The sequence below is a fragment of the Macaca fascicularis genome, chromosome 14, assembly GCF_037993035.2.
Source record: "Macaca fascicularis isolate 582-1 chromosome 14, T2T-MFA8v1.1".
Taxonomy (NCBI): domain Eukaryota; kingdom Metazoa; phylum Chordata; class Mammalia; order Primates; family Cercopithecidae; genus Macaca; species Macaca fascicularis.
In genome coordinates, this window is record NC_088388.1 from 19058061 (window position 1) to 19074343 (window position 16283).

The 16283-nt window shown below is 41.4% G+C and overlaps 1 protein-coding gene across 6 annotated transcripts in view; it reads left to right on the forward strand.

Annotated features, from left to right (window-relative positions):
• CKAP5 (cytoskeleton associated protein 5) overlaps positions 1-16283 on the forward strand; it is a 101567-nt gene that overhangs the window by 55981 nt on the left and 29303 nt on the right. For all 6 annotated transcript variants that reach the window (XM_065528197.2, XM_065528200.2, XM_005578020.5 and 3 more), the window contains exons 18-24: positions 1049-1143; positions 4541-4598; positions 4706-4831; positions 7944-8083; positions 8224-8398; positions 8987-9100; positions 10464-10592. In XM_065528197.2, coding sequence (XP_065384269.1) covers positions 1049-1143; positions 4541-4598; positions 4706-4831; positions 7944-8083; positions 8224-8398; positions 8987-9100; positions 10464-10592 — 837 coding nt within the window. The remainder of the gene's footprint in view (positions 1-1048; positions 1144-4540; positions 4599-4705; positions 4832-7943; positions 8084-8223; positions 8399-8986; positions 9101-10463; positions 10593-16283) is intronic.

Here is a 16283-nt window from a genome sequence, read left to right on the forward strand (position 1 = left end):
AACTTTAAGCTTACTAATTAAACATTAGTTTTTATCTTCTCAAGTAAAATCTTTTTTGATACTGCATTTTGTTTTGAGATGGAATTTCACTCTGTCGCCCAGGCTGGAGTGCAGTGGTGCAATCTCGGCTCACTGCAACCCTCCTGGGTTCAAGTGATTCTCCTGCTTCAGCCTCCTGCATAGCTGGGATTACAGGCACCTGCCACCACACCTGCCTAATTTTTGAATTTTAACAGAGACAGGATTTCATCATGTTGGCCAGGCTGATCTCAAACTCCTGATCTCAGGTAATCCGCCTGCCTCGGCCTCCCAAAGTGCTGGGATTACAGGCATGAGCCACCACACCCGGCCCTTTGATACTGCATTTCCATTTTTACCTTTAAAAATACTCTATTGCCTAGTGATGAAAATTTATGTTAGTCAAAAATATTCGGTCAGACACAGGGTCTCACACCTGTAATCCCAGCACTTTGGGAGGCCGAGGCGGGAGGACAACGTAAGGCCAGGAGTTTGAGACCAGCGTGGCCAACGTGGTGAAACCCCGTCTCTACTGAAAATATAAAAATTAACCTGTAATGCCTGCTACTAGGGAGGCTGAGGCGGGAGAATCACTTGAACCCGGGAGACAGACATTGCAGTGAGCCAAGATCATGCCACTGTACTCCGGCCTGGGCAACAGAGTGAGACTGTCTCAAAACAAACAAACAAAACATTCTATAGACAGTGAAAGCCCACGAGCTCTCGAGGCTGCAATGATTGATGATTGTGCCACTGTACTCCTGGGTGACAGAGCAAGACCTTGTCTGTAAAAATAAAAGATATTGTAATGCAGAGTAATTGCTGAAAAGCTATAAACAGTCCAGAATGCCTTTTAGTCCCACTGTCACTCACCTCATTTTCTTGCGTAGGTTAACTCTTGTTCCTAAGGCATTCTTGCAGTTGTTTTAGCATCAGAAAACTCTGTTTAATGCACATCTGCCTTAATGTCATGTGTATTTCTATAAGAAATACGAGATAAAACACAGATCTGTTGGTTTTCCCATTTCAGGTTGTGTCAATGGCTTTCTCACAAAAGAATCCCAAAAATCAGTCAGAAACTCTGAATTGGCTATCAAATGCCATAAAAGAATTTGGTTTTTCTGGGTAAGTCGGAACGAAATCAAGTGGAAAATAGTTAAATGTTCTGTCAGTTTCTAAGTCGTGATTCGTCGTAGCTATTGCTGCTTATTTCTGAAGCGTAAGAGCTGGATTGTCTCATTTATATAAAATAAAATTACCTTTGTTCTCAAAGGTCTATATTGGCTTGTGTTCTGCATTTTAATATTCACTGAAAGAGTTCTCTAAGTTATTTTTCCTTAAGCATTAATAGCTGTCCCACAGAAAATCCAGTTCCAAGAATTTCTAGTCATACATTAGGAAATTTCTGTATAAAATTACATTTGTTTAAAGACCTATAGTATGCCTTGACGAATGAAATGCTCTCAGAAATCTTCAATAGAAGAGCTTGTTTAACTTTAACCCACTGTTCTCAAACTTATTTGCATATAGAGCACAGTTGTTTATTTAAAACAAAACTTTATACAGTTTACTTTATTCCAGGTACTTTTAAAAAGCACTTTCTAAATCATAATTCATTTGATTTAATCGTCATAAAAACTATGTGAGGCATTATGTTATCTCTATCTTGTAGATGAGGACTAAGGCACAGAAAGTTTAAGTAATTTGGGCCCATCATAGTTAGGAAAGTGGCAAAACCAAGATTTTAATCCAGGCATTCTGGTTTGGAGAAAGAATGATGTAACTGCTATACTATGTTGCCTTTGTCTGTGCCATGCTACATTTTGCAACATGCTTGTTAATATCTCGTGAAAGGATATTTTGAGTTCTACTGATTGAAAAAACACTATTCTAGAACTTACTCAAATAGCAAAGAACTGTTGTTGTTGTTGTTGGTTTTTTTTTTTTTTTTGAGACGGAGTCTCGCTCTGTCGCCCAGGCTGGAGTGCAGTGGCCGGATCTCAGCTCACTGCAAGCTCCGCCTCCCGGGTTCACGCCATTCTCCTGCCTCAGCCTCCCGAGTAGCTGGGACTACAGGCGCCCGCCACCTCGCCCGGCTAGCTTTTTGTATTTTTTTAGTAGAGATGGGGTTTCACCGTGTTAGCCAGGATGGTCTCGATCTCCTGACCTCGTGATCCGCCCATCTCGGCCTCCCAAAGTGCTGGGATTACAGGCTTGATGTTTGTTATGTTATTATCTGTGGTGTTCTCCCATAGTTGAGGGTATTGTTATAATTCCTCTTAATTGTACAGTCTTTGATATAACACAAATCTCTTGGCATGTCACTTATAAAAGCCACATATTTTCCTCTTTTTTGTTACGATCTTTCATTTATTCATGTATTAAACAATTACATATTGGCTATTACAGTGTTCCAATTGTTTGTTCCAGTCCTTCAGAATACATCATGAGTGAAATTAAATTTCTGTTTCGTGGGAGTTACGTTTGAATAAAGAAAGATAGGTAATAAACAGTACATATATATATATATAAAAAGAGAGACAGAGAGGCAGGCAGGCCGGGTGCGGTGGCTCATGCTTGTAATCCCAGAACTTATGGGAGGCTGAGGCAGGCAGATCACCTGAAGTCAGGAGTTCGAGACCAACCTGACCAACATGGAGAAACCCCACTTCTCCTAAAAATACAAAATTAGCTGGGTGTGGTGGCACATGCCTGTAATCCCAGCTACTCAGGAGGCTGAGGCAGGAGAATCACTTGAACCCAGGAGGCGGAGGTTGCAGTGAGCCAAGATCATGCCATTGCTCTCCAGCCTGGGCAACAAGAACAAAACTCCATCTCAAAAAATAGAGATATATATATTTTTACATATATATGTTTATGTAAAGCAGGATGAGGGGTTAAATGGAATAATGTGGTATAGTTTAGATGGTGTTGTTTTCTATATAGTAGTTGAAGAGTTCTTCCTGAAAAAAAGACATTTGAGCAGAGACCAGGATATGAGAGAGCAAGCTGTGATAATCAGAGAGGAGCATTCTAGACCAAGGGAAGAGCAAATGCCAAAAGCTCTGTGGTAGAAGCACATGTGATATATATATATATATATATTTTTTTTTTTTTTTTTTTTTTTTGAGGCGGAGTCTCACTCTGTCGCCCAGGCTGGAGTGCAGTGGCCGGATCTCAGCTCACTGCAAGCTCCGCCTCCCGGGTTCCCGCCATTCTCCTGCCTCAGCCTCCCGAGTAGCTGGGACTACAGGCGCCGCCACCACGCCCGGCTAATTTTTTTTGTATTTTTAGTGGAGACGGGGTTTCATTGTGTTAGCCAGGATGGTCTCGATCTCCTGACCTCGTGATCCGCCTGTCTCGGCCTCCCAAAGTGCTGGGATTACAGGCTTGAGCCACCACGCCCGGCCACATGTGATATATTTAAAATAGCAACGAGTGTATTTCCTTCAGAATGTAGCTATAGGACAATGAGTGAGTGGGTAGGAAGTGGTAGGAGATAAAGCTGGAGAAAGAATAGGGGGCCAGGTCATATGGGGCCTCAACATTTTGAGTTAAGTTGGGAAGGCATTAGGGGATTTTTGAGCAGAAGAGTAACGGGTTCATATTCTGACTATTGTCAGAGAAAACAGGAGATCAAAGACAGGAAGACGAATTAGTAGGCTATTGGAATAATTCTGTCGAGAAATTCTGGTGGCTTGGACATAGACTGTAGAAGTGGAAGGGTTTTAACTGATAAAGATGTTTAAAAAGCAGAACAGAACAGGATATAAGAGAGAGACAAGTCAGAGATAACTTCAAAAAGTCAAGGATAGCCTGAGCAACTGGAAGAAAAATGTGGCTCTTCACTGAGGTGGAGAAGACTGGGAGGAACAGATTTTGGGATTGGAGTGAGGACAATCAGGAGTTTGGTTTCAACATCTTCCAGGTATACAAATGGAAATATCACAAAGGCAGCTGGATGATGTGAATCTGGAGTTCAGCTGAGAGTTCAAGATTGGATTTAAGAGTTGTATTTAAGCATGAAAGGATTGTCAGCATATAGATAGTATTCAAAGCTCACTTTAAAGTTCGTGTAGGAGGCTGAGTGCGGTAGCTCAAGCCTGTAATCCCAGCATTTTGGGAGGCTGAGGCAGGCAGATCACTTGAGGTAAGGAGTGTGAGACCAGCCTGGCCAACACGGTGAAACCCCGTCTCTACTAAAAACAAACAAACAAAAAATTAGCTGGGTGTGGTGTTGCACACCTGTAATCTCAGCTCCTCGGGAGGCTGAAGCATGAGAATTGCTTGAACCAGAGAGGCAGAGGTTGCAGTGAGCTATCATGTACTGTACTCCAGCCTAGGTTACAGAACAAGACTGTGTCTCAAATAAATAAAACAAAATAAAATAAAGTTAGTGTAGGAAGAGAAAAAGTGAGAACTTTGCCAAAGGAAGCCAGTCCTAGAGTCTGGCTTTATAAAACTCTATTGAGTATTTTGAGGGTTTCATTTGTTTGCTTTTAATTCTAAGTGTTTCTTCTAGGTTGAATGTCAAAGCTTTCATTAGCAATGTGAAGACAGCTCTTGCTGCAACAAACCCAGTGAGTACATAACAACATATATAGGGCAGTATTGCCATCTTTGTGATTTAAAAAGTTATTATTGCCATCTTTGTGATTTAAAAAGTTCTTTTTCTTCTGTCTGGCAGGCTGTGAGGACTGCTGCCATAACCCTGCTTGGCGTGATGTATCTGTATGTTGGTCCCTCTTTGCGAATGTTCTTTGAGGATGAGAAACCTGCCCTCCTATCCCAGATAGATGCAGAATTTGAGAAGGTAAAATTTCCACAAATGATGCAATCTGTTAGCGGACTTGAGAATCTCATTAATTAAGACTAAACTGTTGGGTGTGGTGGTGCATACCTGTAGTCCCAGCTACTCAGGAGACTGAGGAAGGAGGATTGCTTAAGCGCAGATGTTTTGGGGGCTGTAGTGTGCTGTGCCAGTTGGGTGTCCACAGTAAGTTCAGTATTAGTATTGTGACCTCCCAGGAGCTGAGGCCACCACGTTGCCCAAGGAGAGGTGAACTGGCCCAGATCAGAAACAGAACAGGTCAGCCAGGTGCAGTGGTTCATGCCTATAATCCCAGCACTTTGGGAGGCCAAGGCAGGAGGATCCCCTGAGCCCAGGAGTTTAAGACCAGCCTGGGCAACAAAATGAGACCTTGTCTCTACAAAAAAAAAAAAAAAAAAAAATCAAAAAATTAGCCAGGCATAGTGGCACATGCCTGTGGTCCCAGCTACACAGGAGGCCAAAGTGGGAGGATCACCTGAGCCCAGGAGGTTGAGGCTCCAGTGAACCATGTTTGTACCACTGTACTCGAGCCTAGGCCACAGAGACAGACCTTTTCTCAAAAGAAAAAGAAAAAAAAAAGAAAGAAAGAAACAGCACGTCAAAACTCCCATGCAGATCAGATCAGTAGTGGGATCACAATTAGAATAGTCACTGCATGCCAGCCTGGGCAACATACTGAGACTCCATCTTTCTGGAATGAAGAATATGTATTTGCTTTTATGCACAATAAAGTATCCCTGGAAGAGTTCATAAGAAATTGATGATTTTGGCTGGGCTTGGTGGCTCATGCCTATAATCCCATCACTTTGGGAGGCTGAGGCAGGCAGATCGCTTGAGGTCAGGAGTTTGAGACCAGCCTGGCCAATATGGCGAAACTCCATCTCTACTAAAAATACAAAAATCAGCCGAGTGGCTGGGCGCCGTGGCTCACACCTGTAATCCCAGCACTTTGGGAGGCCGAGGTGGGTGGATCATGAGTTCAGGAGATCAAGACCATCCTGGCTAACATGGTGAAACACCATCTCTACTAAAAATACAAAAAATTAGCCGGGCGTGGTGGCAGGCGCCTGTAGTCCCAGCTACTCGGGAGGAGAATGGCGTGAACCCGGGAGACGGAGCTTGAAGTGAGCTGAGATTGCCCCACTGCACTCCAGCCTGGGCAAGAGAACGAGACTCTGTCTCAAAAAGAAAAAAAATTCAGCCGAGTGTGGTGGTATGCCCTGGAATCCAGCTACTTAGGAGGCTGAGGCATAAGAATCACTTGAACCCGGGAGACATAGGTTGCAATGAGCCAAGATCATGCGACTGCACTCCAGTCTGGGTGACAGAGCAGGACTCTGTCTCAAAAAGAAGAAAAAAAAAAATTTTTTTTTTGTTTGTCTGTTTTGTTTTTGGGTTGTTTTGTTTGGTTGTTTGAGATGGAATTTCGCTCTTGTTGCCCAGGCTTGAGTACAGTGGCGCTTCCTGGGCTTATTCCAACCTCTACCTTCCGGGTTCAAGCAATTCTTCTGCCTCAGCCTCCTCAGCTGGGAAGCTGGGATTACAGGCATGCGCCACTATGCCAGGCTAATTGTTGTATTTTTAGTAGATATGAGGTTCTACCATGTTGGCTAGGCTGGTCTCAAACTCCTGACCTCTGGTGACCTGCCCATCTTGGCCTCCCAAAATGCTGTGATCACCGGTGTTAGCCACCACAACCAACCGATGATTTTATCTATGAGGAAGATAACTAGGTAGCTATGGTATAGAATGGGAGATTTTTCTCTTTACGTTCTTTGATACAATGTCAAATGTTGTAAATGTATTACCTGGTCAAAAAGTACATTAAATATAAGTTTATTTAATTTTGTTTAGAGACAGGGTCTTACTCTGTCACCCAGGCTGGAGTGCATTGGCACAATCATGTCCCACTGCAGCCTCAACCTCCCAGGCTCAAGTGGTCCTCCTGCCTTAGCTCCCAAGTTGCTGGAACCACATGCATCATGCTCAGCAAATTTTTAAAATTTTTTGTAGAGACAAGGTCTCCCTTTGTTGCCCAGGATGGTCTTGAGCTCCTGGACTCAAGCACTCCTCCCACCTCAGCCTCCCAAAGTGTTGGGATTACAGGTGTGAATCACTGCTCCTGGCCAAATATAACATTTTTTAAAAATTTAAAATAAAAACATAAATTTAAAAACTTGACCCTCCTCGGCCAGGTGCGGTGTCTCATGCCTGTAATTGCAGCACTTTGGGAGGCCAAGGTGGGCGGATCATGAGGTCAGGAGATGGAGACCATCCTGGCTAACACAGTGAAACCCCGTCTCTACTAAAAATACAAAAAATTAGCCGGGCATGGTGGCAGGCGCTTGTAGTCCCAGCTACTGGGGAGGCTGAGGCAGGAGAATGGCGTGAACCTGGGAGGCAAAGCTTGCGGTAAGCCGAGATCACGCCACTGCACTCCAGCCTGGGCGACAGAGCAAGATTCCGTCTTAAAAAAAAAAAAGACCCCCTCAAATAATATTTCTAACTGAAATTGCTGAGTGTTGGTACACTTGCTCTGTATTGTCTTGAGTATATAAGTCAAAAGACAGCTTCATAATTCTAACGAGTTTTGGGGGAATGTTTTGTTTTGTTTTGTTTTTGAGACAGAATCTGGCTCTGTCACCCAGGCTGGAGTGCAGTGGGCAATCTCAGCTCACTGCAACCTATTCCTCCTGGGTTCAAGTGATTATCCTGCATCAGCCTCTCTAGTAACTAGGACCACAGGTGTGCACCACCACACCCTGCTAATTTTTGTATTTTTAGTATAGTTGAGGTTTCACTATGTCAGCCAGGCTGGTCTCGAACTCCTGACCTCAGATGATCCACCCGCCTTGGCCTCCCAAAGTACTGGGATTATAAGTGTGAGCCACCACACCTCGCCTTCTAGTAGGTTTTGTATAAAAATACCTTTTGACATGTAGTCTCAAAATTGTAATCTAGGTAGCAGTCAAATTACCTACTGTGTAAATAGGTATTATAAAGGAATGAGAGTTTGACACGGGCACCCTCTCTAATTTGTTCCCATATCCTATTATATAAATTTCATTACCCTTACTCATTCATTTGTGTATAGATGCAGGGACAAAGCCCACCTGCTCCAACCAGGGGAATTTCCAAGCATAGCACAAGTGGTACAGATGAAGGAGAAGATGGAGATGAACCAGATGATGGGAGCAATGATGTCGTTGATCTTTTGCCGAGGACGGAGATCAGGTAGGTTCCAGTCTGTGAAATGGTTTATTTCATTCATTGTATTGAATTCTGAATGTTCTTTTTGAATTCAGTGAGGGGAACTTATGTGATATCATCATTTTTTTGGAGTCTGGAATTAAAGGTTATTTTCTGTTTTTCAGTGATAAAATCACTTCAGAGTTGGTATCTAAGATTGGTGATAAGAATTGGAAGATTAGGAAAGAAGGCCTAGATGAAGTGGCAGGTATTATCAATGAAGCAAAATTTATCCAACCGAATATAGGTGAACTTCCAACTGCCTTGAAGGGTCGACTCAATGATTCAAATAAAATCTTGGTATGTAGAGCATACGACTCTTCTTTTTATCTTCCCTCCCCACTGCTGCAGGAGTTACGTTTGCAGTGTAGCCTTCACTAGCAAAAACTAAGTGATTACTTTCTTTGCTTTGAACTAGAAATAGCTGCCTTTAATTTATTAAGTGTATCTCAAGATATGATGGTAGTTGGCAGATTTATTCATCAAATTTTTATGAGTCAGAATTTGCTTTTTGCAGAAATCCAGTATTGAATATATTTGTATAAAACTGCTTGTAATATACATAAACATAATAATTTCTTATTTTTAAATGTGGATTTTTATATCAGGATTTCCATAAACTAGGTTTTACCTTAAAGTTGTAAAGTACCATAATCTCTGGTCTAAAATTCTGATAATCTAGTTTTACGAACTGATGATAAAAAGAGAGGCCACTGCCTACAAAATAATTGGAATAATCTAAGTAGAATAGCATGACAAGCCAATGTCTCTGTCTCTTGAGTAGGCCAGAAATATCCTGCTGTATTGACAGTATAGCAGCAAATTTACGGAAGTTTGCACGCAACTTGCTTATGGTTTCAACATAAAGTATTGGCTCTTTCCACTCAGGTACAGCAAACATTGAATATCCTGCAACAACTGGCAGTAGCCATGGGCCCAAATATTAAGCAACATGTAAAAAATTTAGGCATCCCTATCATCACAGTCCTTGGAGACAGCAAGGTAAACCTAACTCTTTTCACCACGGCTCCATTCTGGAATAGGCCAGCCATATTCTTGGGTTAAAGATAATTCTCTTTTTAGAGTAATGTAAAGACCTTATAAACTTTATAAAGATGGAAATATTAGAAGAAAAACAGTAAACATTTTTATCTTCCAGGCAGGATTAAGGTGACCAGATATCACTTACTAGTTTTGTGACTTTTAGATAAGCTATCTTCATTGAGGGTCAGTTTCTTTATCTGTGATATTTCTTTCTTACAGAAGTAAATGAGTCTGTATGTAAGGTACATTTTATTGTGCCTGTTTCATATAGTATGCACATGACAAATGGTTGCTATTATGATTATAACATAATTGTGTAACATTTTGCTATAGTGAATAAAGACGTGAATTTGGAGTTCATTATTTTCTACTTTTATTTTTCTGAACTATTAGAGTGGGATCTTCTAGTAGCTCAGCAAGATATTTGTAGTTTCATAGTCCTAGAAGTCACTGAAATATCATTGAAGGTTACAATGTTTAGCCCTAGACTAAATATTTGAATATAATGTATAATTTATTTAACTTGAGGAACTTTATTTAATATAATTTGTGCTATTTTAATATTAATGTAAATTAATATAAAAACATAACTAATTTTCAATCAGTTTATTAGCAATTTCAGTCTTAACCATTATGTTGTCTTTAACATTTAGAATTTCATTCTTTAGCAGACAGACATAGACGTAAATGCCCGCAGCTTTTCAGGAAGCAAAATATAGGAGTTTATTCTTTTTTTTTTTTTTTTTTTTTTTTTTTTGAGACAGAGTCTCGCTCTGTCACCCAGGCTGGAGTGCAGTGGCTGGATCTCAGCTCACTGCAAGCTCTGCCTCCCGGGTTCACGCCATTCTCCTGCCTCAGCCTTCCATGTAGCTGGGACTACAGGCGCCCGCCACCTCGCCCGGCTAATTTTTTGTATTTTTAGTAGAGACAGGGTTTCACTGTGTTAGCCAGGATGGTCTCGATCTCCTGACCTCGTGATCCGCCCATCTCGGCCTCCCAAAGTGCTGGGATTACAGGCTTGAGCCACCGCGCCCGGCCTAGGAGTTTATTCTTACATGATATTTTATGCCCAGATCACTCACTGTTTTGCCTGATTAACTGAGTACACAAGTTTTACAATTTGGAGTTTTATATTTCTACTTTACTTTGGAGTTTTAGTACAATCATAGAACTAGTTTCTGTTTTAGAGAAGATGGCTTCATGTATGTTCATGTGGGCCTTAGAGAACCCTCCATTGTTCATGTTCATAAAGCAACAGTGATTACCCCCTACCTCCAAACTGTGGTAGATATTATTTTTGCTGATTATCTTCTCCATTTAGAACAATGTTCGAGCTGCTGCCCTAGCGACTGTAAATGCTTGGGCAGAACAGACTGGCATGAAGGAATGGCTGGAAGGAGAAGATCTTTCTGAAGAGCTCAAAAAGGAAAATCCTTTCTTGAGGCAAGAGGTTAGTATCATAAATTAATCAATCGTGTGCATTACTCATGTCATTTACTTCCATAGGGGCTTGGGCCTGTCTGATAAATACGCATTTATGGTTAGAATGAGTTTCATTATAAAACAATTAATAAAATGAAACCACATTCCTGGGGCCTTTGTATTCATGTGCTTCCATTTTCTTCCTTTCACATGCTTCTTTATCAATAACACTTTCTAGAGGACTAGGCTTTTTGTGGAATTTTTCCCTTTTCTTAAACATTTAAATGATAAAATCAGAGGTTTTGGGTTTTTTGTTTTTTTAATTATACTTTAAGTTCTGGGATACATGTGCAGAACATGCAGGTTTGTTACATAGGTATACATGTGCCATGGTGGTTTGCTGCATCCATCAATCTGTCATCTTCATTAGGTATTTCTCCTAATGCTGTCCCTCCCCTTGCCCCCCCAACCCCCGACAGGCCCCAGTGTGTGATGTTCCCCTCCCTGTGCCCATATGTTCTCATTGTTCAACTCCCACTTACGAGTGAGAAATTGCAGTGTTTGGTTTTCTGTTCCTATGTTAGTTTGCTGAGAATGATGGTTTCCAGCTTCATCCATGTCCCTGCAAAGGACATGAACTCAATCTTTTTTTATGGTTGCATAGTATTCCATGGTGTATATGTGCCATATTTTCTTTATCCAGTCTAACATGATGGGCATTTGGGTTGGTTCCGAGTCTTTGCTATTGTGAATAGTGCTGCAGTAAACATACATATGCATGTGTCTTTATAGTAGAATGATTTATAATCCTTTGGGTATTACCCAGTAATGGGATTACTGGGTCAGATGGTATTTCTAGTTCTGGATCCTTGAGGAATTGCCACAATGGTCTTCCACAATGGTTGAACTAATTTACACTCCAACCAACAGTGTAAAAGTGGTTCCTATTTCTCCACATCCTCTCCAGCATCTGTTGTTTCCTGACTTTTTAATGATCGCCATTCTAACTGGCATGAGATGGTATCTCATTGTGTTTTGATTTGCATTTCTCTAATGACCAGTGATGATCTTTTTTTCATATGTTTGTTGGCCACATAAATGTCTTCTTTTGAAAATTTCTGTTCATATCCTTCGCCCACTTTTTGATGGGGTTGTTTGTTTTTTTCTTGTAAATTTGTTTAAGTTCCTTGTAGATTCTGGATATTAGCCCTTTGTCAGATGGATAGATTGCAAAAATTTTCTCTCATTCTGTAGGTTGCCTGTTCACTCTGATGATAGTTTCTTTTGCTCTGCAGGAACTGTTTAGTTTAATTAGATTCCATTTGTCAATTTTGGCTTTTGTTGCCATTGCTTTTGGTGTTTTAGTCATGAAGTCTTTGCCCATGCCTATGTCCTGAATGGTATTCTAGGTTTTCTTCTAGGGTTTTTATGATTTGAAGTCTTAGGTTTAAATCTTTAATCCATCTTGAGTTAATTTTTGTATAAGGTGTAAGGAAGGGGTCCAGTTTCAGTTTTCTGCATATGGCTAGCCAGTTTTCCCAATACCATTTTTTAAATAGTGAATCCTTTCCCCATTGCTTGTTTTTGTTAGGTTTGTCAGAGATCAGATGGTTGTAGATGTGTGCTGTTACTTCTGAGGCCTCTGTTGTGTTCCATTGGTCTATATATCTGTTTTGGTACCAGTATCATGCTGTTTTTGTTACTGTAGCCTTGTAGTATAGTTTGAAGTCAGGTAGCATGATGCCTCCAGCGTTGTTCTTTTTACTTAGGATTGTTTTGGCTATACAGGCTCTTTTTTGGTTCCTTGTGAAATTTAAAGTAGTTTTTTTCTAATTCTGTGAAGAGAGTCAATGGTAGCTTGATGGGAATAGCGTTGAATCTATAAATTACTTTGGACAATATGGCCATTTTCATGAGACTGATTATTCCTATCCATGAGCATGGAATGTTCTTCAATTTGTGTCCTCTCTTATTTTGTTGATTAGTGGTTTGTAGTTCTCCTTGAAGAGGTATTCCTAGGTATTTTATTCTCTTTGTAGCAGTTGTGAATGGGAATTTGCTCATGATTTGGCTTTCTGTCCATTATTGGTGTATAGGAATGCTTGTGATTTTTGCACATTGATTTTGTATCCTGAGAAGTTGCTTATCGGCTTAAGGAGTTCTTGGGCTGAGAGGATGGGGTTTTGCAAATATACAATCATGTTCATCTGCAAACAGAGATAATTTGACTTCCTCTCTTCCTATTTGAATACCCTTATTTCTTTCTCTTGCCTGATTGCCCTGGCTAGGACTTCCAATACTATGTTGAATAGGAGTGGTGAGAGAGGGCATCCTTGTCTTATGCTGGTTTTCAAAGGAAATCCATGCAGCTTTTGCCCATTCAGTGTAATATTGGCTGTGGGTTTGTCATAAATAGCTCTTATGAAAATCAGAGGTTTTAATCAAACATAAAAATAGAGGCTGGGTGCAATGACTCATGCCTGTAATCCCAGCACTTTGGGAGGCTGAGGCGAGCAGATCACTTGAGGTCAGGAGTTGGAGACCAGCCTGCCCAACATGGTGAAACCCCATCTCTACTAAAAATATAAAAAATTAGCTGGGTGTGGTGGTGCGGGCCTATAATCCCAGCTACTTGGGAGGCTGAGGCAGGAGAATCGCTTGAATCCAGGAGGCAGAGGTTGCGGTGAGCTGAGATCACGCCACTGCACTCCAGCCTGGGTAATAGAGCAAGATTTCATCTCAAAAAAAAATAAAAAAATAAAATAAATAAGCCAGTTGCGGTGGCTCACGCCTGTAATCCCAGCACTCTGGGAGGCCAAGGTGGGTAGATCACCTGAGGTCAGGAGTTTGAGACCAGTCTGGCAACATGATGAAACCCCATCTCTACCAAAAATAGAAAAATTAGCCAGGCGTGGTGGCGGGCGCCTCTAATCCCAGCTACTCCGGGGGCTGAGACAGGAGAATCACTTGAACCCGGGAGGCAGAGGTTGCAGTGAGCCGAGATCATGTCATTGCACTCCAGCCTGGACAACAAAAGCAAAACTCTGTCTCAAAAAAAAAAAATCATTCAGAAATCCATCAGAGTAATCATAACAGAATAACAAAATTCGTGATTATATCAATTGATGGAAAAAAGGCATTTGACATATCCAACATGCGTTCATGATTAAAAACTCTCAGCAAGTTAGTAATGAAAGAGAATTACCTCAACTTGATATAAGCATCTGCATAACAACCTCTACAGAGAACATGAAACTTAATGGGGGCCGGGCGCGGTGGCTCAAGCCTGTAATCCCAGCACTTTGGGAGGCCGAGACGGGTGGATCACGAGGTCAGGAGATCGAGACCATCCTGGTGAACACAGTGAAACCCCGTCTCTACTAAAACTACAAAAAACTAGCCGGGCGCCGGGCACGGTGGCTCAAGCCTGTAATCCCAGCACTTTGGGAGGCCGAGACGGGCGGATCACAAGGTCAGGAGATCGAGACCATCCTGGCTAACATGGTGAAACCCCGTCTCTACTAAAAATACAAAAAACTAGCCGGGCGAGGTGGCGGGCGCCTGTAGTCCCAGCTACTCCGGAGGCTGAGGCAGGAGAATGGCGTGAACCCGGGAGGCGGAGCTTGCAGTGAGCTGAGATCCGGCCACTGCACTCCAGCCTGGGCGACAGAGCGAGACTCCGCCTCAAAAAAAAAAAAAAAAAAAAAAAAAAAAAAAAAAAAAAAAAAAAACTAGCCGGGCGAGGTGGCGGGCGCCTGTAGTCCCAGCTACTCGGGAGGCTGAGGCAGGAGAATGGCGTGAACCCGGGAGGCGGAGCTTGCAGTGAGCTGAGATCAGGCCACTGCACTCCAGCCTGGGCGACAGAGCGAGACTCCGTCTCAAAAAAAAAAAAAAAAAAAAAAAAAGAAACTTAATGGTGAGGGCCAGGCACGGTGGCTCACGCCTGTAATCCCATCACTTTGGAAGGCCAAGGCAGGCAGATCATGAGGTCAAGAGATCGAGACCATCCTGGCAAACATGGTGAAACCCCGTCTCTACCAAAACTACAAAAATTAGCTGGGCGTGGTGGCATGAGCCTGTAGTCCCAGCTACTTGAGAGGCTGAGGCAGGAGAATCACTTGAACCCGGGAGGCAGAGGTTGCAGTGAGCCAAGATCGCGCCACTGCACTCCAGCCTGAGTGACAGAGCAAGACTCTGTCTCAAAAACAAACAAACAAAAAAAGGAGGAATCACTTTACAATTAGCATACTATGTTGCTAATGTAATCAAGACACTGTGATAGTGGTAGTAGGAGAATGGGGTGGAGATAGACACATAAATCATTGGAACAACAGAAAGAACCCAGAAATAGACCCACACTAATATGATCAACTAATTTTTTACAAAGCTACAAACTGATTCCATGGAGGAAGTATAGTCTTTTCAACAAATGATTCTGGAGCAATTGAACATCCATAAACAAAAAAATGAACCTCACCCTAAACCTCACTGTCTCAAAACAGATTATGGACTTAAATGTAAAACATAAAACTATTGAACTTTTAAGGGCAAACTAGAAAATCTCCAGGATGTAAGGCTGGCAAAGAATTCTTAGACTTAAAACCAAAACCATAATCCATAAAAGTCAAGTTGACAAATTGGACTACGTGAAAATTAAAAACTTTTACTCTGCAAAAAAACCACATGAAAATAACAAAACAAGCTACAGAACAACAGAAAATATTTGTAAGCCAGTATCCAATAACGGACTGGTATCTAGAATATACAAAGAACTCAGAAAACTCAATAGTAACAACAACAGAAAAATCAGAAAATGGGTATCCATGGCCAAGCCTGTTTTAGGGGAAAATTTTTTTTAAAATAGAAAATGGGACAAAAGACACGAACAAATGTTTCACTGGAGAGGATACACAGATGGCAAATAAGCCAATGAAAGATGCTCAGTGTTGGCCTTGTGCGGTGGCTCACGCCTGTAATCCCAACACTTTAGGAGGCCAAGGCAGACGGATCACCAGGTCAGGAGTTTGAGACCAGCCTGGCCAGCATGGAGAAATCCCGTCTCTACTAAAAATACAAAAATTAGCCAGGTGTGGTGGCGGGCGCCTGTAATCCCAGCTACTTGGGAGGCTGAAGCAGGAGAATTGCTTGCATGTGGGAGGTGGAAGTTGCAGTGAGCTGAGATTGTGCCATTGCACTCCAGCCTGGGTGACAAGAGCAAGACTCCATCTCAGAAAAAAACAAAACAAAAAAATGCTCAGTGTTATTAGCAACCAGGGAAATGCAAATTAAAACTATGATGAAATATCACTATACAATCATCAGAATTGCTAAAATTAAAAATAATTGTAACGTGAAATGCTGGAGAAACCTAAATAGTCATGCATTGCTGCTGGGAATGTAAAATGGTATAGCCACTTCAGGAAACAGTTTGGCATTTTCTTATAAAACTAAACATGCAGTTACTATATGAGCCAGCAATTGCACTCTTGGACATGTATTTCAGAAAAATGAAAATTTATGTCCATACAAAAATATGTACAAATATTCATAGCAACTTCAATCATAGTAGCCAAAAACTGGGATTATAGCTCAAGGGTAGAGCATTTTACTGCATAATAGCCAAAAACTAGAAACAGTTCAGATACCTTTCTTTTTTTTTTTTTTTTTTTTTTTTTTGCATTTATTTTATTTTTTTTTTTAATTTATTTATTATTATTAT